The 27,772-nt window shown below is 42.5% G+C and overlaps 2 protein-coding genes across 2 annotated transcripts; one reads left to right on the top strand and one right to left on the bottom strand.

Moving 5' to 3' along the window:
- The first annotated feature begins 1,577 nt into the window (after window positions 1-1,577).
- On the top strand, window positions 1,578-9,063 carry onecutl (one cut domain, family member, like). Its single transcript, XM_028426199.1, has 2 exons — window positions 1,578-2,610; window positions 8,753-9,063. Exons 1-2 carry the CDS (start codon window positions 1,578-1,580, stop codon window positions 9,061-9,063), a joined length of 1,344 nt encoding a protein of 447 aa, XP_028282000.1.
- A 5,518-nt stretch (window positions 9,064-14,581) lies between these two features.
- Window positions 14,582-22,802, bottom strand: ctss2.1 (cathepsin S, ortholog2, tandem duplicate 1). Its single transcript, XM_028424707.1, has 8 exons — window positions 22,647-22,802; window positions 20,918-21,039; window positions 20,643-20,765; window positions 18,433-18,585; window positions 16,754-16,978; window positions 15,711-15,876; window positions 15,496-15,598; window positions 14,582-15,198 (listed from the first exon to the last, which is right to left on the bottom strand). The coding sequence occupies exons 1-8, from the start codon at window positions 22,663-22,665 to the stop codon at window positions 15,099-15,101; spliced, it is 1,011 nt and encodes a 336-aa protein (XP_028280508.1). The 5' UTR covers window positions 22,666-22,802; the 3' UTR covers window positions 14,582-15,098.
- Window positions 22,803-27,772: the final 4,970 nt, after the last annotated feature.

Raw genomic sequence — 27,772 nt, 5'->3', positions numbered from 1 at the left:
AAACATAAAAATAAAAGAAAAGGCTTCACCCAGCACCTCCCTACTGACACAGTGACAATAGCAGCCACAATAAATGGACAAAATGCCATTAGCTGCAGCCTGTAAAATGCATTGATCACACACTATAAACAGCCAAGCGCAGCACAATGACCAGGATGTGCGCACATAATTCATAAGTTATGCGCGGATTCGGCTGAAGATGGGCTTAACCTGTAGGGTTATGAGAAAGGGAGCATCTCCACCTCTACACCCCCCCCCCGCCCTGTCACCCCCCTCCCCTTCCTCCCCTCCTCTTTCTCCCCTCCTTTCCATCCTCCTCCCCCGGAGAGAAAGGGTTAATTGGAGTAGGAATTTCATCGCACATCTGTCAGATTTTTAAGGCCGTGACGCACTGAAAGCAGAGAGTCAATGTGAGCAAAGGGGGAGGAGGAGGAGGAGGAGAAGGAGAAAGAGTTGGTGGTGAGATCGATGAAGTGGCAGGCAGAGGGAAGAGGAGGAGGAGGAGGAAAATCTCACGAGATAATGAAAGAAAAAGAGGAGAGCTGCTAGTACAGAGCAGGAAAAAACGAGGCTATACCCGGAGATATTCTTTTTTTTTAGAGTGGGAAAACAAAAGCCTGAAAAATACAACAAGAAGAAGAACGAAAAGAGAGCGAGAGTGACTCGTCTGTAACCGCAGATGGTTTTCGCACTCTGGTTTTGGTGAATGTAGCACCCCGGGGCGCAGCGGACCAATTGTGTGTGTGAATCTGCAGGGCTGCTGGCGACACAATCGGAGAGATGCACAGGACGGACAACAGCCGTGGACGCGCTCTGAGAAGTGGATAATAAAGGTAGGATTTCTGGATGTTTGTGAAAACCCCGCACGTGTTGTAAGTGTTAGTGTTGTTAGTTTTTTTATTTTTATGATCGCGATCATGTTTTGGTTAGTTTACGCGTCGTGTTGTAAATACGCAAAACGCATCCATTTGCATGTGCGCTACTTCTCCATCTGTAACTTAAAAAAAAGTATATATTTCAAAAATGAGATTTGGTTGAAGTGGACAAATCTCTGGTGTCTGATGTGTTTTCTCGCGATGTGTGATCCTTCCGTTATATTCTCCGAAACGCATGAGTGTAAATCGACGCTGATGAATATAAAGTGTCGTTATTCGGTAGTTGTCCTTTCTCTGTTTGAAGCCGGTTTGAAGTTTGAACCCAGCGGATAACAGCGCCTGTCTTGTCTCACGCAGGCACAAAAGCGAGGCTTCTGCCGGAGAACACAGCTGAGCACCAAAGAGACCAGCAGAGTGCTGATGCACAAGTGAGAATAAAAATCACAGCATAAGCTCCCGATGCTGTTGCAAACTCGTTTTCTGGGAGTTTGAGGGAGTTTGAAGACAGTACTTAACGTTATCAGATAATTAATTAGACACCCCATAAGCCCGGAAATCAATTAATTCACAAATCAATAAATCCATAGTCTGGTGTAACAAGAGACCTTCCAGACTGTTAGCCTGGCTGTGGAACAACAATAACAAGACAAGAGTAACAACACAAGGGGCCAAGAAATACAGATTTATTTGTTGAAATCGAAGATGGATGGGAGTCTAGGGGAGATGTCCCTCCACAGCCACTCTGATCTGGTTCACAGCCAGGATGGCAGAGCCATGCTGCACTCACGGGACCTTTCAGCTGCTTTCCCCAGACCTTCCCTCGGGGGCTCCATGTCTCTGGAACATGATCCTCGTCCACCGGGCTTCGATCACTCCATGTCCTACAGCAGCGACTCTCCAGCCAACTCTGGCAGCACCTACACCACCCTGACCCCCCTGCAGCCTTTTGACGACAAGTTCCATCACCACCACCACCATCACCCCTGCCTCCCTGTCAGCAACGTCATAGGCAGCTTCACCCTCATGCGTGAGGACCGAGGCCTCAGCACCAACTTCTACAATCCTTATGGCAAGGAACTGGCCATGACCCAAAGCTTGTCGTCCACCACCACAGGATCAGGGCTGGGTTCGTCCATGCACGGCTATGGCAGCCTAGGCAACAGTCCCAATGGCAACGGTGGTCAGATGCTCCACAGCGGGTATGATGTCCATGGAGGGAGCCTATTTTGCCGGACGTCGGATTTTGGTCGAGAGATGTCACCCCCGGGCCTAGGAGGAGGCGATGTATCCATGGGGCACCAGCTGAACAAAATGGAGGCTCACCAGCACACCACAGGCCACCACCCACACATCTACAGCCAGCATTACCAACCCCACCATCTCCAAAGCCAGCAGGCGGCAAAGATGGGCGAACACCTGCACTCCTCATCGTCCACCTCGTCCTCGCCCGGTGAGGGTATGCTGCCGGGTTCGCAGGGCGGCGGAGGAAACAATGGGGAAGAGATCAACACCAGGGATGTGGCCCAGAGGATCATCACCGAGCTGAAGAGGTACAGCATCCCTCAGGCTATCTTTGCCGAGAGGGTTCTGAGTAGGTCACAGGGCACCCTGTCTGACCTCCTGAGGAACCCCAAGCCCTGGGGCAAGCTCAAGTCCGGCCGCGAGACCTTTAAGAGGATGTCCCGCTGGCTTCAGGAGCCCGAGTTTCAAAGAATGGCCTCGCTCCGGCTGGAGGGTAAGATCTGGCTTTGCTCTCTATTTGCCTCACACACACACACACATATATATATATATATATATATATATTGGTACACACTCACACAGAAACCACAACAGACACTCTCTACTTGTTTTCCCCAAACACCTTCCTTTCTCCATGTCTTCCAAAAAAATTCTCCTCTCCAGCAATCAGTATGCAGGTCAGGTTGATACATGAGGAAAAGGATCATAGTGATGTTTCCCTCCTTTACTCTGAATGTACTGTTGGTTCGCCCGATCAGCCTGTATAATAAGACCTTTAGCAGCACATTGAGGACAGTTTGAACAAGAAAGGGCCATATGTGCTGTTCCTTTGTTTACTTTGCACCTATTGATTTGTACAGTAGCTACAATACATAAAAAAACCCACAGACATTTGCCCTCATCTTAAATGAACCATGAAGAGCATGAGCAGCATTTGGCAATTTAATCGCTTTTGAACCCACAAAATAATTGTGCGCAGATATGCCATTCTGGAGCGATTGATTAATTCGAGCAGTGATTTATATCTGCTCAGCGCCTGACTGAAGTTGAGTTGGCAAGGTAGCTGATGCAAATTAGACTTGAGCTTTCGCCAGACATCTTTTATCAACGTCGTCACCGAGGCAATTACGGCACGGGGCTAAATACAAATGTTGCTCGGCTTCGGGAGGCAGCAGCAGAGTGTGTGTGTGTGTGTGTGTACGTGAAAGGAAAAGGTGTCTGCAACTGAATCGATTAGTCGAGTACAAAAAACATAAACAAAAATACATAAGATTAGTGAGGATTTACTGCAATTTTTGTAATTTATATGATTGTAAATTCATTATTTTTAGGCTGTTGATTAGGATTTATTTTAAATACAAATGCAGGCTTACTAACATTTATATAAATTTCATGGATTTTTTTTTTCCTTTTTGAAAGGCGCATTGTAATCTGCTGCTTGACATTTAATATTCTTTGGGGATGTGGACCAAAGACACGACAGCAAGCTGTACAGTGCTGTGTTACAGTGTTGTCCCTCCACAGGGACCGAGGGCCCATCTGATACACGGTGCACAGAAAGAGATCCAAGTGAACACAGTAATATGAGACAAGCATAGATGAGTGTGTGTGTGTGTAGCAGCTCACTGCGGGGGTCTGTGAGCTATACGTGTGTGTGAGCCTGCCCAGTTGATCACTGCTTTTCCCTCTCTGTCAGCAGCTCGACTGATTAAGCCCAACAACACAATAGGGTTCATAGGTAATGATTGTGCACTCTTGCAATCCCTTCACAATTATTGATCTTTGATTGTTCAACTCTGAGAGCACATGTGTACATCCTCCATTCAGCAAAATGTTACAGCAATCACAACCAAAGCCTCTTATCGGAAGATGAGCTACCTCTGGGGTTTGTTTTTCCTGATGTTTTCTTGATTAATCTCATCCCCTCTGACGTGTGAACGCTCTGTATGCAAAACGCCTCTTTTTTCCTGTCCCCAAATCTTTACACCATGACAAAATGGCTCTTTTGTTCCCCTGATCAGGTTTCTAATCATTAATCATTCTGGGTTTTTTTGTTTTTATTTGCAGCATCCTTGTTTCTTCATCTTTACAAACACAAACATTATTTTTAACGAGTCAGTGCTCCAAGTCTGAGCAGCCGATCAATCGGACTCATAAAAAATTAAAGTCCCCTACACAGAGAAGTGTGCTAATGTTTGACAATGCTCCTCTCTCTCTCTCTCTCTCTCTCTGCTCTCCCACACACTCTGAAATTGCATATTTAGTTCTTGGCAAAGCCACAATTTGGACAGCTCGGCACTTTTCTACATAACCTACTTTCCGAAGGGGGTTGTTGTGTGTGTGTTTTTTTTCTCCCCCCTGGCCAACCCCCTTTTGTTTAATTACAAGCCTCTATTGATTTCCATGGGAAAGAGCAGCACGCTTTGCCCACACACACCTCGGCCGCATCGGCAAAAAAAATCGAGACTAGAATTAGAATGCGCGGTGCCCTGTGCTCCTTTAGTCTGAAGATAGCTCAAGTGCTCTCTGCTTCATGCCTCAAGTTTTAAGATGATCCTCCTTAATGCAGCACTCGCCTAAATACATAGAAGGCCCAGAGAAGCATTGCGTTATTTCCATAACCGTGTCTCTTCTGTGGAGGGCTGCAGAGCGCTCTCTGAAGCGCCATGAACAGTAATTACAGAATGGAGTTGCTGCCATTTTGTCTTCTCAAATAAGTGTCTCTCTGCTAAACATGGAGGAGGTGATCCCTCGGATTTATCTGCAGTATCTATTTTGTGTGTGCTCTGTGGATTACTGCACTGTATATATGAGATGCATCTTCAGGCTGTGGAGGAGGCAATCAAGGATTTAAGTCGAAGGACAAGTAGGCAGGATAAAGACCACACGGCTGTGCTCCTGACACTTAAAGTCGAGGAGGTGGTGGTGGGGGATCAGAGACTATAACTTTAAAGATGATGGCCGAAGCCCTTGACTAAAGGTCTAAATGAATAAGAAAGGTCAGTGTGGTTTACGTGTAGGCCCGTGGTGCCTGCACCACCCCCACAGTAATGAAAGCCACAAAGCCTCATCTACCTCTCGCTGCGTACAGTTCAGCCGGCGAGGCTCAAAGGTCAAAACCGATTCCATTTGCATATCAGGGACTAGCATCAAACGAATGGTGTTGTTTTTGTTTTTTTTGTTTGTTTTTTTTTCTCTTCTTGCATAGACCCCTCCTCCTCTTCCTCACTGCAGCGCTGAAGGGGTTAACCAGCCTCTGTGGGTCGAGGAGTCTGAGCTGCACAGATTTAATCAATAATTTCTATCAGCCCCTGGCCCAAGAAATCAGCAGGGGGTGGGCTGTGGGGGGTGGAGGGAGAGGACAGAGAGGGAGGGAGGTGTATATATATGTGTGTGTATGTGTGTGTGTGGAGGGGTGGGTGGGTTGGTGGGGGGGTGTACACTGGCTAGGAGGGATGGAGGGAGGGATGCGGAGGGGTAGGTTGAGACGCCGGGGGGTAGGGAAAGGGCTTTCGATCACGTTTCAGCAACACGAGACAGGGGCATACATCATGATTAGGGGCTGTTCCCACGATCATAAGAAGCCTATAGGGGAATATTTATGTCTCCAGGATTAGCCCCAGTGCTGCGGATTTATAGCATGGTAATTGTGAGCCTTTTACACATGATTACAGCATAAGGAAGCATTTACTTAATGGTTGGCGTTATGATCGTCAGTAAGGGAGAGAGAGAGAGAGAGAGAGAGCGAGAGAGCTGAGGATGGGATGGAGGAGGAGGAAGAGGAAAGGCGGCAGGACACCTTCCACCAAGTCATAAATCCACGCTACAAGCAAGCTAGCCAGAGCTATCATGTCTCTCCTTTCATTACTACATGAGCTGAGAATGCACCGACTGTATATACCTTCTATAGCCTGCTTCCTAACCCCACCACTCCCCCACCACCACCACCACCACCTTTTCAGTCCAGTCCAGAAATATTGATGGTGGAGATGGTGTAACAGCGGTGAAAAATGTAGCATTCAGACAGGAAAAAAAAAATAAAAAATGATTTCACTTGTGGTGATATTGACACGCCGCTGACATCTCGGCTTGTTCAGATTTTAATGAGACGTGGTTCGATAACTCTCAGAAATGCAAACGAGCTCTGGATGCCCTAAAAGCTAACAGGGCCCCGTAATCTCAAGTTGACAAGAGTGCATCCCCGAGTCAAAACATTTCCTTCAGATAATGATTTTTTTTAGAGGAGAATGTTCACGGGGAATTCTAGATTTATTCATGTCCAGTTGAGTACTTAAGTTTCAGAAACTCAGCAGGTTGTCAGAACAATCAACGCCAAGAGGAGCACACACACACACACAGAGATGCTCTCGGACCTAGGGTCTGATTTTGCTGCTGTTGTGATGTCACTCGTGTGCAGTAAGGTCACACTTATTTCTCAAGCGCCTCTGCTAACGAGAGAAATTTGCCGCTTTTGAGAGAAATTTGCCGAGTTTGAGGAGCGAAGAGCCGATCATACAGTAAACATCAGCAGCAGCACCCTCGCTGTGTGAGAGGTTTCTCAATGGGAAGCTGTAAGCCAATCAATTGAACATGTCAGAGCTGTTGTGAGAGGCGAAAGGCAGCTTCTGTGGTTTATATAATGTATGTTTGTGGCATCTGTGAGTTAGTGTGTGTGTGTTAGGGTTTGATATATAGGATCTCAAGGTTATTGCTGGCTGATATCTCCATCTAATCAAGTCTTTTTTTTTTCTTAGTCAGTAATAGAGTTTCACACATTTTTCTGCTAGTGCAGCAATAGGACAGATTTTCAAAATAAAGTCTCTTTTCTCCCAGTGTAGATAAAAGTTAGAATTAGAAACTTAAAGCATTTCAACAGTTTAAATACATCATTTGTCTTTACTAACACGATATATAAAACATCCTTTCTTTATGTGTTTATTTGTGTGCGTGCCCCCCGTTGTGTTGTGTGCACTCACAGCAGCAGTGCTTACACTTACAAACACATTTGATACCATCAGCAAAACAGAGACCCAACAACCACACAGTTGCTGATTGAAACCTTTTAAAAGTGTGCATTTAGGTAATTGCGCGACTCTCCGTCCCTCCCCCCTCCCACACACACACACCCCAAATATGTTTTAGCCCACTTAAGGCTTCTAAACACCGTGGGCAATGCCGACTCTGCTCGTTTCACTCAACCCCTGACGTAACCCAGCCTTTAATAGAAAATAAATTAGTTCCCCCTAAAGTGATTATTACTCACTCACTGCCGCCACATGTAAATGACTTTTATGAGAAACTAATGATGTTGAAGTGTCCACTAAGGGAAAGCGGAAAGACAGGAAGTTGAAGGAAATGGAGAGAGAGAGAGAGAGAGAGAGGAGGATGGAGGTGGGGTGAGGGTGAGGGAGGGGGGCTCAGTTGGCTCGGTACACAAAAGGCAGAGGTTGGTGTTGTGTTTCCTGTAAATACAGAATTAGAGCGTGTTAGAGGTTAAAGGTTCACGGCGATGGATATGCAGAGGAATATATACGCAGGCTGAAATCAAAATGCTCGTCTGATTTTCAAAATGGATCAGCCCACACACACACACACACACACATCAGGCTATTTTTTTCACTGAAACAAACAAGCCTTCTATCATTCTTTCTTTTTCTTTTTTTTTTTACAGGGTCATTTTTTAAAATAAATATCAGGCTTTTTCATCAGCAAATATTGATTATATAATTGGGGCGGGCTGCCGATGCTTACAGTTGTGTTTAACCCAGGCTCAGTGTTTTTATTTAGCGGTTAGTGTACGCAAGACTGATGTGGAAATATGAGCTAATGGCCCTCAATGTGGTTGATTTGACAAAATGCTAATTCCACTGTTTATGAATTGTCACAGCAAAAATATTTTTGCTTAGATTGGAGGACACTGCCTTACACTTTTTGAAGGCTAAAGTTAAACGAACATTACAACAAGGTCTTTTTTTAAAGTCACTATTCTGGTGTGTATTTGTGTCATAGCATACAATGGACTGGCTTAGATCGTTTAGGGCATGTCCCACCCTTATGTCTCACAAGATGTCTCAATGATGGATGTTAATAGACATACTGTTAATATACTATACTATACTTTAATGTACTGCTTTGAGCTGTGTAGCATTAGAAAGGAAGCAGGAAGAATGAGCGCTAATGGACCTATTGGGTAAATAAGAACCATGCTGCGTTTGAATATTTTTTCTTAGTTTAGTCCTCATCAATGGATGATGACACCGATTTTTACACTTTGAAGCCCAGATCTATGTTAAACTATCTGCCCAAAAATGTTTTCCCAAAAGGTGATTAAAGGGAGTAATGAATCCATGATGGAAAGCTTCTTCTCCCCTCCCAGCAGCCCACAGCGGCTCACTGGCAATGAGATGTGAAAGGTTGAACATCTTGATTCCTTTACTGCACAATGAAACAAGTTGCTGATTCATCTCTTTTAACTAATCAAAGTTGCTTAGCTAATCTGTTTTCTTTCAACAAATCCACTTTCCCTCAGCTTAATCCATTTGTCCTAGTTAGTGAGTCAGTCTGTTAGCTAACCTGTTTCCCTTTCCTTATTTATTTTTTTTTTTTTAATTTGTCTTTTATCCATCTTCCTGCAGCTTGCAAGCGCAAGGAGCAAGAGCAGAGCAAGCTGGAGCGCAACCAGGGCCCGAAGCGCACAAGGCTAGTGTTCACAGACCTGCAGCGGCGTACACTCTTGGCCATCTTCAGGGAGAACCACCGCCCTAGCAAAGAGCTGCAGGTCACCATCTCCCAGCAGCTTGGCTTGGAGGTCTCCACTGTCAGCAACTTCTTCATGAACGCCCGCCGGCGCAACCTCAACAAGTGGGCGGACGAGGGCCGTCCTTCCTCCACAGGCTCTTCGGGCTCCAGCGTCTCCTCTTCTGCAGTGTCCTGCAGCACGGCGTGATGATGGTGCCGCCAAGGAGGTGGGATGGGCGCTGAGGGAGCAAGGGGGCACATAAGACTGGTCTGGGCAGAGATCAGCCGTAATAAATGTCCTCCTCGTTATCAGAAGGAGCGACGGAGCCAGCTATTATAAATGATTTTATGAAGACGAAGCATTTTTTTCTCAAACCAAAGTTGATTGTTCCCTTTGAAATGGAAGGGGAGCGATGCCTAGAGTGATATGATTGCGGGACGTGAGGTCCTGCTTGTACAGTAAAAGGGTGCAAAGATGATTTGACTCAATGAAGAGTCGCGCCCTCACATAGACACCATCTCATTACATTATTTTGATTATGTAGATTAGAGATAATGAGGGTATTACAAATCAGGAGGAAGCATATTTTGGTGTACCTTCAAATCTATTGTCATCTCTCCAAACGTGAAGAATCAAGAGGTGCCGTTTTTGCTCACATCTGGAGAGCTCCATCGTGTAACTTCTTAATCAAAAGTCATCGCCACCATCCAAAGACGTTAACCTTCTCCCCCTAGTGTTATTATTGTCCTAATTTTTTTCCTCAAGAATCACAGTGAAAGAGGAAGAAAATTCTTTTTTTTTCTTATTTATTTATTTATTTACTTACTTTTTATGTTTGGAAGAACCCAAAAAAAATCCCTTTTCCTCAGCATGTGTTTCCATGGCGATGGTTCCCAGGACCATATGGCGCAGTTCCAAGTTCCGAGCCTGGAGTTTCTGTAGCGACTCCCGGGCCGTCAATCACTCACCATCACCGCCAAAGATGGTCCTGCCTCGAATGAATCAGAGTTTTCGAGCAGGGGTGGGAGCCGCAGTTTTTTTTTTGTTTCGCTGTACACCAGGACAGAATCGATACAAGAACACAAGTAGGACGCAGACTTGTTGGTGCAAACGTCTAGCTTTAAGACTCTCACAGAGCTTCCAAATGAAAGCTCCACAGCCATTTTTTTGGGACTCCAAAAACCAAGCCAAAAAGAAAGAAGAAAACAAAAACACACACACACACACCTTTGAACACAAAGGCTCTGCGGAGAAGAGGTACACCACCTGACACAATGTATAGTGACATTGTAGTATTTTTTTCCCAGTCATTTTCAAATAACTGTACACACCTCTGCTCCATTATGAAATCTTTTTTTTTACAGATGTCTAGAAAATGGAGGAATGTGATTCTTTCCAACTTTTTTGTACAGATTTCAAGCACATCGCTCTATTTATAGAAACACGTTGGAAGTGTGGGGGCGGTTTGTTTCAGCCCCTCTGACGTATAAGGTCATTTTTTTTTTGGTCCACGAAGGAAAGGCTTTAACGCGTCTCCTTATAGCCAATAGTTAAATCAAACCGAGAACATTTCAAATGCAATTACTGATCTGATCAACGTATTTATTACTGCATTTGTGTATTTATTGTTTTTTTTTTGCCTTTGTTTCTTTCCTCTCTATTTATTTGGTTATTAATTTATGCTATCTATATACTGTAAGTATTTATTTAACGATGCTCTGTATGTCTGTGTAAAACTGAAGACTTTTTCTGATGGGTACTTTTAGCTGTAGAATCCCATCGTAATACCAAAGATTACCATTGCCTCCCTGAATGTACGGCCTGAGTCCCTAAATCCAAGCACCCTAACCCGACCCGATCCAGCCCGACCCACCCAGTGATGTTATCTCTATCTTTAAGGCCTGGCCTTTTTTTATTCCCTTTTGTTTTCTTTGTGTTTTGTAGAATAATGGGGAATTCTTTACTCAAATGTCTCTGCTGTCAGCTCTTAATGCCAAGGCCAAAGCTTGTTTGAATGTTGTGATAATATTTATAATTGATAATAATATAAATAATTACAATAATAATAATGATGATGATATTGATAATGACAAAGATGATATGGCATCCCATAGGTTCACGAGTTGCTTGTAAAGTTGTGTTCAGACCAATGCCATCTGGTGGAGCGTGTCTGGGGACCCACTTAAAGCACTGTCTGAAGTTGAGTGCGAGTCCTTCAGGGTTATGTACAAACACGTGTTTGTGTCTGCCTGGGGAAGTGCATTCGTTGTGCCTCCCCACCCCTCACCATCTCTCTCACCTCGTCCTGTCCCCAGTTCAGTGCAGACACTCCTGTCTATGTCCAACTCAGTGTGATTTCAACGTCCTCCACTTGCCAAGCCCTTTCTGCCAGTTGTCTCAGTTCCAAGAATGTTCCTAGGGTTCACTCCTGGTCTTGCTTTCCCTCCTGCACTGAGGATCTTAGAGTTTGTTCCTGGAAGTTGTTCTTAGTATTATAGGGTTTGTGAGGTGTGTTCCTCATGTCCTCGGAATCCAGGTTTTATGTGTACACAGTTTTGAGGGTGTTAGGGATAATTCCTTTGTCCCTGGTCTACTGGGGGTTCTTTGTGTTGGTTTCTCATCTGTAGGGTATCTCAATTTTATTTGCAAAGCCTCTTTTGTTTTGTGACATTGTGTTTGGGTCTAAATGTAAATTCTTCATCTTCTAGGATTCCGAATTTGTCACTAGTCTTCTGTGGTTCTGCCAGTTTTCTTCTTTCCAGGATTGCCACTTAGGTTTGTGACATATGTCCCTCACCTTTTAACAGTTTGTTGCCCATCTCAGATTTGGTTCCAAGACCTGTAAGGTTCTGAGGTAACTTCTGGTTTGTTTCTTATCTTCAGGGTATTTTTTGCAAAGCCTTTCTGGTTTTCTAAAGCTCTACATTTCTTTTCCTCATCTTGTAGGACTTTGATTCGTTTGCAAGACTGCGTAGTTTGACTCTGGCCTTCTGAGATCCTTTTATTTTGTCCCTAGTCCTTCTGGCATCTCTAATTTGTTTGCAAGGCCTCTTAGATTTGTGACATATGTCAATGGTCTTTTGGGAGTTGAAGGGTTTTGTTCTTTATGTTTGTTTGTCCCTGGATACTGAGGTTCTTCTTGTTTGCTTCTCATCCTGCTGAGATATGTTGTTTGGAAGGCATCTTTTGTGACACATCTGCCTGGCCTTCTAAAAGTTTGCTCCTCATCTTGTAAGACTTTAGATTTGTTGCAAGACTTGCTGAGGTTTCAGATCATCACTGATCAGAATCATCTAACATCAACAGGAATCATCTGTTCAGAGTTTGTTCCATGTTCTTTAGGTTTCTCCCGGCAACCTGCACAGCACAAGTAATTTGATTTGTTCATGTTTTGTGTGGTAGATTCCTAAGTAAGGAGAAAGTACCCCCTCAAGGATCTCATTCTGTGACCCCTGTGTAAATGCTGCCAAAGAGTGGCAGAGCTAGCTTGGCTGTTTTCCACCCTTTCTCTCTCATTTTCTCTCTCTATCTTTAACGTTTGGAAGGGGCGGATTGCCGGGGCCCCCTTCACAGCGTGCACTTGAAAGACGGGCGGTCATGAAAGAGGCCATCGACTTTTTCGCCGACTTCAAAGGGGAGGCTTTTTTCATCCCGTCTCCTCTCTGGGTATCTGGTCTGGGGTCCGCTCTTGGCCAGACCTGTGGGCTTTAGGGGGCATTCAAAGGGGGCGGGGGAAGATCAGAGAGGAGGCTGAATCATCCAGAATGAGGATGGTGGTAGTTGTGTGTGTGTGAAGCAGAGGTGGAGGGGGGGGGGGTTGTTTGAGGAACAGGAGGTGTTGGAGTAGTGGGGCATGGAGCTGAATTAAACTTTAATGAGCAACAATTGTAAGCGTGCTGAGAGCGAAGGGGGGGCAGTGGTGGGGATGTGCAGTTGGGTCTGTACAGGAGTGGAAAAAAAATGAAATATAAAAGAGCTTGACCCCTGCTCGCTGCTGTCATTGTATCAAAGGTGAGGTGACACCTTTCAGGTTTCTCTTTGTCTCGCTGACTGGGAGCCTAAAATGGAGACAGAGCTTTTTGTATTGAGCTACCTTCTGCTCCGTGTCAAGCTCTCACCCTCTCTTTTAAGGGGGAGGCAGGAGGGAGGGGAGTGAATCCAGTGGCTGCTGCAGGTGAGCCACATTGCCATTTTAGCCTGCGGCACCCCCTAGTGACTCTTCTAGAAAACTTGACCCTGAGACAAACCTGGCAGCCGAGGCCATTGTAGAGCGATTCTGAGGATTCCGTAAATAATGAAATAGCAGAACTGAAAGCTACTTTCAGCATAAAAAAATAAAAAGACAAAAAAATGTTTTTTTTTTTTTATATTTAAAACTCAAAACAACCAAAGATTGAAGGGTAACTGCTGAATCATTATGTATGATAGGTAGTTTTAGCAGTTCCCTATCAAGAGCTAACATAGCACTCAGAGGATTCAACAAAAAAAGCACCAGTGGGGTTCCGGGTGCTGATTATTATTATTTATGTTTGCATAAAAAACAGTATTATGTTGAGCTGGAACTGAGAAACTGACATGAGGCAGTGTCTTCAGATGGAAGTCTTTTGACTTTGTAACCCACCCACCCCTGTCTGTCCCTTCCTCCCCCCCTTTGTGTACATGAAGACTTGACCCATCTACCTCAACTGTGTGAGATGTTGTGTGGCAAAGATATTCCTTAACCAAAGAATCCATCCTGTCAGGGTGTCTGTCTTATCTATCTATCTGTCTACCTATCTATCTATCTGTCTATCTTGTCTGTCCATCCGTCTCTTCTTCATGCCTTTTTAACTCAAAACCAAATGTGCTGGAATCAATCTGTAACTAAAGGGGCCCGGCGAGGACACCCACCCACCTTCCTAGTCCAGCCAAAGCTGAAATCCAGTATGCTATAGAGCGTCCTATCGATCCATGTTCTGTATATAAATAAAATCATTCTCAAGACCAAAAAAAAAGGAGGTGACAATCCAAGCAAGGAGGATCTTGCTGTAATCAACGTTGCCTATTCCTTGTTTTTTCCAAATAACTATAATTATGCGACTTGCTGTAATAGAAAAGGCCAAAAAATAAAAGCTCTCATCTTAAGATATTAAAACAAGGTCAGAGGAGACAGAAGCTATTTTTCCACATTTGTAATCCACCCCTGCCACTCTTGTTTTTTTTTTAAATTTTTTTAATTTATTATTTTCTTTGTTCCCTCCACAATGTTTAGCGTAGTTGAAATACTGTTCGATCCCACTGTTGTAAGTAGGAATTAATAAAAATCCATACAAAAAGCTTTAAAACGGGGGAAAGAGCCGTTAAGGAAACGTCCGACTGAGTCCGAGCTTCCTCGACTCCCAGCTGACCCACCATGCTTTTATTGTGCCATTCTTGTCCATGTGTTAGACTTACTAATGAATGTGGCTAACCAACCAAAGGCTTTAAAAGAAAGAAAAAAAAAGATACACAACACTTTAAACGTCAATCATGGTGGGACATTTTGTATCAACAACTAAAGAAAATCCCTTTGAATACCTCATGTGAAAATTGTTTGTTGTGATGTTGCACTAAAAAAAATAAAAATGACTCATTTGTAACCCAACGCTACGCTCTGTCCACTTTGTTTTGACCTCTGCTGGGATTTTTTTTTTTAAAACGCCAACACGTGAACACCAGAAAAAAGTCACATCTAGGTCTTAAATTGTATTGTTAAAGTGGATTTTATTAAACAATTTGTCATATAAATGAAAACAATGAACACATGCAAAAATCTAGAAAAGCTTTGATTTTCTTATGTCTTCTTTTTTTTTGTGTAAAATGTGCTACACAAACCTTACTTTGCCTACAGGCAGTTACTATTTACAGTATGCTCACAATCACATCAGCATGTTCAAAGAGACACAGCTATTGATTTTGAGCCTTCCTTCTGTTGTAAAAGCTAAATTGACCAACAAGCCAATTTCCCAAAGAGTCAAATGGAACCTTTCAGACAGTTTTTATGGCAGATTTAACCCAGAAGTAGTGGTTAAAAAAAAAAAAAAGATTTTTACTTTACGCTACAGTGTTTACTTAAAAGTTATCTTTGTGTTTCAGCTTTAAACACACAATTGCAAGACAAAAAACCCATTGTGATTACATTGATAGGAAAAAATACAATGTCTTAGTTTGTGAGACTCTTGGTAAAAAAAAAATATATCAGAATAATATGATTCATTTTGCTGCTACATGATGGGGTAGCAGCCATACAGCGCGATGCCGCACTGATCCCCTTTGTTGCGTGCCATCCGAATGTAGCCCTGGTCCCCAAATGAAACTCCCCAGCTGCAAAAAGCAAATAAATAAATACATTTAAAAATTATGTTTTTGTATTCATTATATGATGGTAAAAATAAACTTCCTCTAAATTTCAGCTTTGGGAAATGTACAACCACTATATGTGTCAGCAAACTCTGACCACAACACCCCTTTGTTAAGTCTGTGTACTTCTCTGCAGTCCTGACTTCCCTGTTTCACTTCTTATTTGTCCTTCCAGACACATATGATGAACTAGATGTAACCATGTGGCATCAGATGTGAAGATTTTATGAGGGAAAAACAAAAAAACAAAAAAAGGCTGACCTGTTTTTTACCAGCCAATAGTCTTGTCCGTCCAGTGTGCCATAACCCACAGCTAAAACGCCATGGTTGACAGTCTGGCTGCAGCTGGGGTCATCGTACACACCTGTAATGATAAAGCATAAAATAAAATGAAGAAGAAGAAGAAGAAAGTTTAAAAAAAAGAAAAAAGAAAAGAAAAATATTAATGTTAAAAAGAAAACATTAGAGGAACATACCACTCCTGTAGAAAGTAAATCTGGGCCTCCTGGCATCAATAGCCACAGAAACGGGTCCGATAGTGGCGATGGCCTGCTTCAGAGCCTGCTCGTCACCTTCAGGCAGGAAGCTGTACTGAGAGCAGTTAGCGGCTCTGTACACTGCATTGTATTTGCAAGGTTGTTCCTGAAATTACAGAATGAATATAGGATCAGATAATCATGATGTTAAGTAATGATAGAACAAGCTGAAGTGTCACATTGTGGTCATTCAGAGAGGTTTTATTTGTTTTTGGCTGAATTAAAAATCCTCCAAGAAAATGCAACAGGAAATGGGCTCAGAACTGCCCTCCTCCTCCTCCTCCTCCTCCTCCACACATACAGCAGCAAAACCAGATGAAGCCTGGAGGACAAACATGTTGTCCGCTCCGATTAATTTATTGTTGCTCCAAAGAGACATTAACAGCTGACCACAGACAAGTGAGAAGAGCGTTACTGTCTACAGCCCGAAGGGTCGGACTGAACTTCTTGTTGCTGTTCATACACCCACATTGTTGTCTCATAGAGGAATCTGTTAGCTGTAAACCTGTGTTTGAGGAACATTTGGAACAAAATGAGTACAGTGTGGGGAAAAGCACTGACTTTAGGACCAGCTATTGTGTTTTTACAGCATCTTCAAACCAGTTTTTCCACACTAGTCTGCACATAAAGTGTAGAAATCCTACCGATCGGCCACAAAACCTAATGAATTTTTGTCATGTGACCGCTGGTCCCATATGAGTCAATCGTGGCTTTTTAGTTGCACTGAGGAGTGCAGATTTTTTTGTTTTTACAGAATCTTGTTCATGTCAAGTATATATTTTGGACTCATTTTTAATTAATTTGTGATTAGGGGAAAAAAACATGTATTTCTAAAACTCTACCCCCCTGGAGAATTTTGCTACATATCCAAAGTTCAGCCCAAAAACAGTTTATAGTATACTAAAAACTATAGCTAAAATGCAAAAATATCAGCCAATAAATTGTCGACAATGCACGGTATGCGTGTGTTTTATTTCACTCACATGTCCCACATATGGGTATGATGCATCAGAGTCGATGCCGCCGTTGCTGATGACGTACTGGAAGGCTTTGTGCATGAAGCCCCCATTGCAGCCGTGGTTGCCGTATTTGCCAGAACAGTCAACCAGATTTTGGGGGCTGAGGTCCACCAGCTTTCCAGTTTTCTTAGCTAACTGGCCCTCCAAGGCCCCCGCAGCACTGAAGGCCCAGCAAGAGCCGCAAGCACCCTGTATTTAAAAGAGACATTTACTGTCATGGACTGTTCGGAAGAATATGTTTTTTATCTGTACACTACCACACTTTTGTGAACAGTGTAGCATTAACTACTCAGGAATTATAGCCATAATGTTGGTAGCTCATTTATAATGCAGCAAACGGCTGGGAAGCATGTCCAGGTGTGTCCTGTTCCCTCATTACTCCATGACTAATCAAACAGATTAAAGTCCTTCAGCTGGCTCTGAGTGTAACTTTTGCAACATGAGGTGTAAAAAGGTGTCCACGCAAGTGAAGGAGGCCGTCAAAAAGAATAAAATAAAGCCATCAGAGAGACACAAAAACACTGGTTTTCACTGGAGGTGACAAACTGTCTGGAATGCTCCTAAAAGGAAGGAATGAACAGAAAACAGCAAAAGACCTGGAAGAAAACAGAGGACAAATAAAGCGGATGACTGCAGGACCATGGTGAAGAAGAAGTTTGGAGAAGGCAGGCGTGCTATTGTTAAAGTCTATAGTCAGAGATGGATTTGTGAATGGAAATACAGAGGCTTCATGACAAACCTATGCTCACACTTAAGAACTAAAAGACCAGAAAACAGCTAAACCTGCCTAGTTCTGGAATAAGATTCTTTGGACTGATGAAACCAAGCTGAACTTGGACCAGAGTGGTGGCAGAGAGAAGCCTGGAGAAACAGCTCATGATCCAAAGCAGCACATCTTCAGTCAGACATGGTGGAGGGCTGTTTTATGTCATGGGCATGTGTGTGTGCCAATGGAACAGGGTCACTGCACTGATAGAAGCTTCAGGATGAATGCTGGACTGTATAGACTTATAATCTCTATGACAGCAACCCTGGGAGATTTTTTTTTCACTGAACATCATCATCCATAGGCTCCAGACTTCAGGCAGTCAAGGTATTATTACTGCTATTTCTATTTGTGCTAGTTTGTTCCATTTTAAATAAGCCACTAAAATGTGTGTGTGTGTGTGAACACATGCATTCCATGTTGAACAGCAAAACATGAGTGTGTGTGTGTGTGTAAAAATGGAGCCAGAGATCTTTGAGAGGTTAAAGAAGTCCGCTGACTCTCTATGAGAATGTTTTGTCAATTATATTTAACATAGAAGGAATGCCAAAATCAATACTCGAGCGTCTCTCGATGAACAGTAACACGAGTTTGCAATAAGTCGAGCAATTTAAAAATTCAGTAAGCATTCCACAAACCGCATGACTTTTCACTCCTTTGCTAAAAGAAAAATAAACAAAAGGTTTTATTACTGACTTTTAATATGAAGTGCAAACAAGTGTTGTTGTTAAGCTTGAACCTCAAAAAAGTAGATGTGGCTGCAGACTTGCTAAACAAGCTTTTGTGTTGCAAATTGCTTAAAGGAATGAGGAAGAGGATGAACATAGGAAATGAGATGAGGACACACACTAACAGGAACTGAATGTTTTTTTCATACCTGCATTTTGACACTTGTGACACAGCCCTTCTCTCTCCAGTCTACAGTGTCTGGTACATCAGAGCCTGAGGTTCCTATGAAGGCAGATGGCGCCCTCTGGAGGTCAGTGGGAGGAGTGAGATTAGCAAACGACTGCTGGATCTCCTCTTCTGTCTGTAAGGAAACAAGACGATAAATAAGGGTGAGGCTCAAAAGTAACATTTGTTTACTATGTTTTTTTTTAAATTAAATCCATTATCACCTAAATTTATAATGGTTCTGTGCTGTGATGATTAATATAGTCATGGTCAAAAGTTAGTGCCCTCTTTGATACTTCTATTCAGATGAGATGTGAATATAAAAGCTTTTCACTCGCACCATGAAAGGTATGCCACCATGTTGTACTTAACTTACCTTAAACACCATGATTAGCAGTGACAGGAATGAGAACATTCATCTGCTAGCATGTGACACTCATCAATCTGGTTTTGATTCTTGTGAACTATGATGTAGCATTTTCCATTTGTCCTCCTCTAACATGTGACTTTAGAATGCAATCACATTCAAGGCAGCGTTACAACGTGATATGTTTAAATACTAACTTCCAACCAACAGGTTGGACAGATATTCACGTTCTGGACCATCTTAGTGATCTTGTGTTTATGAGTCCTTGAATTTCTGCTGTCATACAGTCAGACCGATCAAGTTTTTTTGTGTAAAAAAAATCAAATAAAATTTAGATTCAGAATTCAGATTTAGATTCGGCTTCAGATGAATAACAATAATATCTAACTTCTTTACTGTTATTTATGTAGCAAAAATGAAGACAAAAAGGGGGAAAAATCCGGTGGTCAATACTGAGTACCACATGATTCATGAGTAGACCGCTCCAAAACTGTGATTCTTTTATTTTTCAGTCTGTTGCTGAGCTTTGGATCATTGCTCTGTTGTATGAGCCAGTTTCCACCAAGCTTTAACAGTCAGACAGATGGACTCACATTTGTCTCTAGAACACTCTGGTATATAGAGGAGTACATGGTCCACTCAATGACTGTGAGGTGTCCAGATCCTGTGGCTGTAACACAAGCCCAAGTCATTAATGCTAACACAGCGTTTCAGCATAACCGCATAACAATGTCAAGCATGGCAATGGAGGTGCTGTTTTTGCAACCACAGGACTTGGGGACCTTTCAGTTATTGAGTCGATGATGAACACCTCTGTATGTTAGAGGCAGTTTGCAGTTGTGGTCGTTATTGGGTTAACACACACCAGAAGGCAAACTCCCAAAACGACGTCTGTACACCTGCTGATGATCAATCCATCAATGACTGATCATCAGCAGCACCTGCTGCAGCTCACGATTAGATCCTATAGAAGCAATAAGTCCTTATACATGAATGACGCAAGCATAGTTTAACAAGAGAAGAAAACTTTTGAGTGTATTGGAATTAAAAATCTGTAAGAGAACATAAAGAGCACACAGTTAGCCAAGCTCTTTTTTGGCTTAGACGAGGTCAATAAATCAACAAAGTGGTCTTGAATTCTGTCTGCCAAACCTTCTCCGACACAGACAGAAGTGAGGTGGGTTAAAGGACACGGACACGCATGGTTAAATATTCCATTATTCAGTCTGAAAGATGGAGTCACTTATTAGATGTGATCCAGAATACACTGTAGGCTATCTGCTACATAACACGCAGGATGCATCTCGTCGAGCCTGAGCAGTGGTCAAACCGAGAGCAGAAATCATCTCATTACTTCAAGACAAGTCTCAAAAGGCCAGAGTGGAGAAAGTGCAGCAGAGAAAATTGGAAGAAGCTGAGGGGTAGAGAGATGAAGCCCAGCACTCATTTACATTCTGCACAAGGTTAAAACAAAGTCACTGTCGTCCATTTTTTTTTTTCATTTAACTTTTTCTTAATTTAGTAAAACTCTTTAGCAATGCTCGAGGATGTAAAACTTGTTGGTAACTAAGTAAATGACCGTCCAATGCTCTCTCTCAGTGGTGGGGCTTGGTGCTGATTGTAGCTTCTTTATGGTTAAACTTGGAAGTAAATAAATTTGACCATGGGTAATGTAGTTATCAGTAAAGAAGAGAAGAAAATGGGCCTAACTCCTCTATATCCTAACTCATTATAAAGATTACCTGTTAATCCTTTAAATACAGGGTTAGGTATACTCCATCTGGTCTGAAAAATCATAAATCATAAATCAATAAGCAGTGCCTCACCAGGTCTCCCATGTGGTTCATGCCCAGATCGTAGGTATGAAACCCCATCGAGGCCTCCAGGTTGTGGATGGTAATGAGCATCAGGTTCTTCTCCCACAATTCCCTGCGGCGCATTTCCTCCACCTCACATACACAAAGAGCATGCCAGGTCAAACACAGAGTAACCTTGCATATACTATTTTTTTTTAAAAATGGCATAAAATATAAAAAAGTAAAATTAGAAAATAAAATAAAATAACAAAATAGAGAGTTCTTCCATATTTTAACTCTCATACCTGATTGTGGTAGCTCTTGATGTGTGTCTTCTTCCACAGCTCCCAGTGGACATCCAGGTTACTACTGTCAAACATGGCTGCTGCACACATTTGGATGAGCAGCATGCTCCCCAACACCAGGCCTACAAACACACACACAGACCACAGGAGGAGTGAGGGATGTGATATGACCTTTGGTGACACAGATGGAAAGAAATTGAGCAGCCTGGTAGAGATGAAGCGTCAAGTCAGTGGTTTATGTTTACTGTTTTGTTTTTAGTGTAGCATCAAATACATTCATAACATTAAATAGTTTTTGTGAAATCTAGCACCCTTGTGTGTTGGAACTAAACCAAAGCTAACTGACTAACTGTCAGGGCCAGGCCTTTATGGGGCCAAGCCTTTATGGGGCCAAGCCATTATGGGGCCAAGCCTTTATGGGGCCCTAAGCAAAATTTCATACCACCACCTGAGCATCAGATGCTTCATTATCCTATAGGCTGCACTGTGTGTAATACACGCTACTGAAGGTGTAATATCATCTCGTTTGTATTATTTTTTAAAATATAATATATATATTTTATCATGAAAATTTGGTGCTCTTGGGGGCCCTAAGTGACCGCATATTTTGCATATGCCTTTGGGCCGGCCCTGCTAACTGTAACTTGCTAACCTTGCTAATTACACTATAGGAAATTAGCCAACTGTTAATTTATGGGCTCCAACACAACACTGTAAACTCATGCACATTACACATTTTTGTTAGTATAATATTAAAAAAACTTTGTATTTTTCCTGCATTATGTTGATTATCACATACAGTGGCGTGGCAGCGGCTGCTAGAGAAACTGTGTTGCTGTACTATAGAAAGAGGAAGTGGTTTTCATCAGTGGGCTGATTTACCTTTTAGCTTTCACATCCATAAAGTACAACTTTATTTATTTATTCATATAGTTTAGTCCTTAATATGGAAGTACACCTATTATTTAACGCACAATGTGAGTGTAACTAGGTCACACTCACAAAGCTGGTGATCACCCATGGACTCCATATCATATCATGGGTTGTAGCATTCTTAAGTATCACTTCCCGCAAATGTTTGTGTTCTTAAACTGTACGGTAATCTCTAAATGAGGTAACAAGTCACACGATCAGAACTGAAACTAATGAACAAGCAAGAAATGAAGCGCTGTGTTCAGTCATCAACATTAATCATTAGTTTAACAGCTTCAGAAAACCAGACTCAACAGAGTTAAAAGTAAATGAGAATAAGCATTTAGGCAGAGAACAATAGAGTGACTACTGTTTGTTCTTCTGACTTGTTTAACATCACTAATAAACATAAACCCCATAAATGTAAGCATGATTTTTCACCATAACGTGTTACATTTACACACATATTTATATATTTAATGACTTTGCATCCACAGAGATATGTTTAATAATATGTTACACCAACAGAAACGCACTCCACGCCACACCTTGATAGGCTACAGAACAACATGTCAATAAAAAGTCATATAATTAACAACGTATTTTAAAGCCTGATTCGCAGATGCTAATACATAAAACACACAAAACAAACAACTTTTATCGTCGATTAAAAATCACTGTTCAAATGTGACGGTAAAACGCACCTGCAAAAGAAGCTCTGAAGAAACGAAAGTAAAATCGGACTCATGTTAAAAACACTCATTTGATTCCATCTTCTTAAAAAATGACCAGATAATAAAACAAAGAAAAGACTTACCTGGTTTAATCGGATTCATTGCTGCGTCTCCTGTGTTCAGCGCCTGTGTCTGTCTGCGTCTTTTCCTGGTTTATATTTATGAAGAAAAATATGTCACATGGGCCGAAGCTCTTCCTCTTTCGAAAGAGAAAGGGAGCTGCATCACTCTGAAGCGCAATCACGTCGACACTCATACTGAAATCTAACATACAGGCACATATATTCTTCTATATTGCTAAATACTGCATGTAACCAGTGGCGTAGGAAGCATTAAAAATGTGAGGGGGGGCTTCTGTGGGTGGGTGGAAAAAAGTATATTAGTATATTATGAAATATAATATAATAATATGAAGTTGCGATTTCCTGCAGATTTTAACAGGTTGTTAAACTATTTTACCTACAGAAGTAAACACTTATTGACTATTTCAGAGACAGATTCAACAAAAACTCATTGATTTTAAAAACTGTAACATACAGAACTAATGTAAGTGAAACAACAGTTTTGTCAGACATACTGGTGGCACTACACTAACAGATTATACAAAGCCTCTATATCTGCCGCCTTCTCTCATTTACAGAGACAAAAAAACTGGCAAATCTCCCTCATGTCCACCTGATAGATTTTTTCCCGTCATCACTCACCTCAGCAATAGAACTTCCTCCACTGGCCCTACATGATGGCCCTGCCTTGGACTCACTCTCAGTATGAACCTCAAATACAGATGGTGATGGAGATAGATTGTGCTTTACTTTTCAATTAACAACCAATATAAGTGAGCTTTAAAAATATATATCATCAATGAAATAACATCAATGTTGCCATTTGAAAAAAAAGGTCAGACAGGTGCTCTGGGGTGCACTGAGTAGATCTCTGATTCTGGGCTGGAGTGGAGGTCAACATGAATATTTGACGCTTCAAAAGTTGTAGATGTGAAGGTCAGGAGGTCGCTGTGTGACCCGCAAGTCTGAAAATAAAATGTACAAGTGGTGTTATGAGTGTAGAACTTTCATGAAATGCACTATACTATACTACTACTACAACAATGACCTACACCTGTAGTTCTAAGCTACATAGATGGTGGCGGTTCTACATTGATTAGTTATGGGCAACTATGGGGCAGGCTGAGGGCTTGAAGTGAAGAAAGAGGAAAGTATTCCTACTTTAGTTTAAAGATGATCAGTCCGTCATTGATGGATCGACTTATAGACGAGCCAGTGCACCAACATGATTGAGGGTGTCTGTCCAGTGTGTTGTTAAAATATCTTGTATTAATGGAAAGAGCTCTCAGGAAATGTAAATGTAAACATGCCATGAGGCACATGATCAGGAGAGAGTGGGACATCTGTGTTATAAAAGATCTTTGCAGCACTGCAAGGATATGATAGACGACTGTGAAAATGTTTTTTGACGCGCCCGCTTTGCGATGGATGTATTGGGCACCCCTGCTCTATACAGTGGATCCCCTGTTCCTTCCCTTTTCTGTTCCATCTGGGAGAGCCAGAGATGAACTGTCCCCCATGCCCCTCTCCCCTTTTCCATTCTCAGACAGCTTCTGTGCATGGTTGAAGGACCCCAGCCTCCTCAGGGCATCTGTGTTTGGGGACCACTCAAATCTGTTATCCAGCTCCAGACCCAGGTACCTGTATGTCAGCACCATCTCTACACAGACACCCTCAGTGCACACCAGCTGCAGATGGGGTCTGGGCCTGCGTTGGTCAACCACCATCTTCCTGTCTGTTCTTTATACACCCAACAGTAGCTGTATTGTGAGAGCACTTCTCCATGTTACACAGGTCCGACTTGTATTTGAAGTCAGATGTGTAGAGTGTGAACAGGACCGGAGAGGTGCAGTCCCTCAGCTGCACGTACTGAGGCCTTCCTGTGAGGTAATCTGAGATCCACACCCATTGTTTCCAGTTTGTCACTCAATAGCAGGGAAATGATGATGTTGAAGACGCTGGAGAAATCAAAGGACCTAATAATCACCATAATCCTCAAAGCACTACTGCCCTTGGCAGAGGATAATGGATAATGCCAGAGGATGGCATTATCCACACCCGCTTTCTCCTGATAGGCAAACTGCAGTGGATCAGGTGCATGTTGGACTTGTGTTTTATTATGTTATGTCAGTGGATGGTAGGTGGGATAAGGGGATGGTTTCTTCACATTCAATAGTATTGGTCAGGGGAGGTGCATGGGTGACTGTGGGGCATGGTGCAGTGGTGGGGGCAGGGCAGTCAAACCTTTTGAAGTAGTTGTTTAACTGGTTGGCCCTCTCCACAACCCCTTCCACTGTGCTCCCTCTGTTGGAGCTGCATCCTGTGATGGTCTTCATGCCATCCCACACCTCTCTGGTGCTATTCAGCTGCAGTTTCTGCTCCACTTTCCTTCTGTAGGCATCTTTAGCCTCTTACAGCTGGACTTTGAGTAACCTTTGTTACAGTTCTTCCTGATTACCTGATTATCTCTCTCTCTCTCTCTCTCTCTCTCTCTATCTACTTTTGGTTAAGAAGGTTCTTGATGTTGCTGGTAATCCAGGATTTGTTTGTTGGAGAAGCAGTGTACAGTTCTAGTGGATCAAAACAAGGTTGTTTTTTTGACATGACTGCCTGGTGATGCACCATGTTTCCCCAGTGAGGGATATGATATATATATATATATATATGAAATAATATCCTAGGTTTAGTGTTCCAACAAGGGTCAACTGAATTACTGTCCTTATGCATGCTGCCACCGTGGCCAATGTCCTGCACTTACATAGCAATGCACACATACAGTAATGAATGTGTTGCTGATTTTCAACTACACTACACAACTCGCACAAGAGCAGAGGGAAATAATGAGATAGAGAGGGAAAGACTACAATGACTACAACTTATCTGCTTGTTATTAGATTGAAAGCCTGTGTGTTTGTTTTATACTCTCAGGGTTTCCGATGGTTCAAACACTGTTACGAGAACTGGGACACCAACGTGTCGTCCATGAGGGACTTTGTCAGCACCCGAGCACACCTTTTCCTGCATTGCCTTGGGCAGTTTGCTCTCATCACTCCTCACACACAACAGCCCGCAGTGTATGATTACTCAGTGCTTTTACAGCATAGCGCCGCTTACACACAATACAACAAACAGACACAGCTCCAGAGATGACAACTGACACCAGAACCCTGCTACACAGTGCTGGACCACACATGCACACAGGTTTATGCATCTCGACAGCAGTATAATCTACAATTTAGACATTGTATGTAATCGCGGCGAATAAAATAATCTTTTTAGATTCGATTTAGAACAATTCTAAACTAGGGTTCCACATTTCACCACCAACTATTGTATGCAAGTAGACATAAAGGTGTATGAACAGGAGCAAAAACGCTTGAGAGACCCTCAGGCAGGTTGTACGGCCCTTCTGGCACTGTCAGTATTCTCCTTTCAGTAGAGACATTAGGATGCACAGTGTCCCAGTTTTCTATTGGGAGAGTATGCAGCTTGGGCACAGCATGGACTTACCCCGGGTCCTGTGGGGGACAAAGTCTCTGTACATGTGGCTCCAGAGAAACAGTGTGAGAACTGGATTGCATTACAGAGAAGCAGGAAGAGAAGGCAGGAAAGGAAGGCTCCATTTCTGCTAATGAAGTCAGTGCAGTAAGTGTAGTGCCATACATAAACAACAGGTTGCAGTGACACATGGTGATGTTTGAGTTGATTATGCTCAAATCCAAACAAAGGACAGCTGCAAAGGACAATATTGTTTACACTACGTGGATCATCTTTTTTCATTCCACTAATTAACGCTGACATTTCATAATCTGTCAAACAGAAATAATATATGCTGGTAAAGAAAAGTTCTAGTAGGAACCACAACATCCATGCAGAAGTTCATGTAGCCGGTTATGTAGCTGGAGATACCCTCAATGTCCGCGGCTGCCCCATATAAGTCCTGCAGTGCTCTCCAGTTAGTAGACTGAAAGCAGACAATATGACCTAGTATGGGAATGTAACAAAGATTTATGACTGCTCTGGCCAGTCTTTATCTCCCAGTATGACATAACTGTAAGGAAGAAGAGCAGTAATTCTGGAGCCTTTGTTGTCCTTGTTGGTTCATTCTGAGGTGACAAATGCAAATCAGTGTTTAGTCTTTCAAATCTCAAATTCCAGTGATCACTAATGCTAATATTATTGTCGGTTAGATGGTAGTCTCTTCCTAAGGAATGTTCATTTTAAGTCTGTGGATCAAAACAAGGTTGTCTTTTTGACATGACTGCCTGGTGATGCACCATGTTTCCCCAGTGAGGGATATGATATGATATATATATATATGAAATAATATCTTAGGTTTAGTGTTCCAACGTGGGTCAACTGAATTACTGTCCTTATGCATGCTGCCACCGTGGCCATGTTTTTATAGACATAGAAGGAGAAATGCCTGTTACAGCATCAGAGCTTATGCTGAGTTCTCCTTTTGCTGATGAAGCAATGGGCCAGTCACCTGACTAAACAAACTGTACCATCAGCACTATATGTTTTGCATAATATCAAGCCTCTTTGTATATCTTCAAATTATATATGTATATCACAAATTCTGCCTCCAGCTGGCTTCCTTTTACATATGTCCTCTTGTTTGCTTTTAACTCACCAAATCTCAATTCAAATGTATTCAAATGTTTAACCTCAGACTCTCAGCCTCTTACTACTTTTAAGGCACTTTACTACCTCTTAGATCTGTACACATGGTTACATTGAAATGCTTGGCCATGGCTCTTTTATTGACTAATGACTAAAAACACAAGTCGACAGAACTTGTGTTGTAAGGGCCTTGAGGCTTTTGAAGAGGATATAAGGTTAGCTTGATCAGAGACTTCTTTTGAGGTCTGAGCTTTTCCTAATTTTACTTGAATTTAGTATTTTTTGTTTTTCCTTCATTGTACTGCCAGTCTGTGTGCTACACTTTTGTCTTTGGCTGTCTACTGGCTAATGGCTGGAAGTTATTCGAATGTTTACGGTTTATGCATGAATTACCTGGGTGTTCACCTCAACAACAAACTGGACTGGACTCACAACACAGACGCACTGTACAGGAAGGGCCAGAGCAGGCTCTACCTGCTGAGGAGACTGCGGTCTTTTGGAGTGAAAGGGGCACTCCTGAA

The sequence above is a fragment of the Parambassis ranga genome, chromosome 16 (assembly GCF_900634625.1).
Source record: "Parambassis ranga chromosome 16, fParRan2.1, whole genome shotgun sequence".
Lineage (NCBI taxonomy): Eukaryota > Metazoa > Chordata > Actinopteri > Ambassidae > Parambassis > Parambassis ranga.
This window is presented reverse-complemented; position numbering and strand designations above follow the sequence as displayed.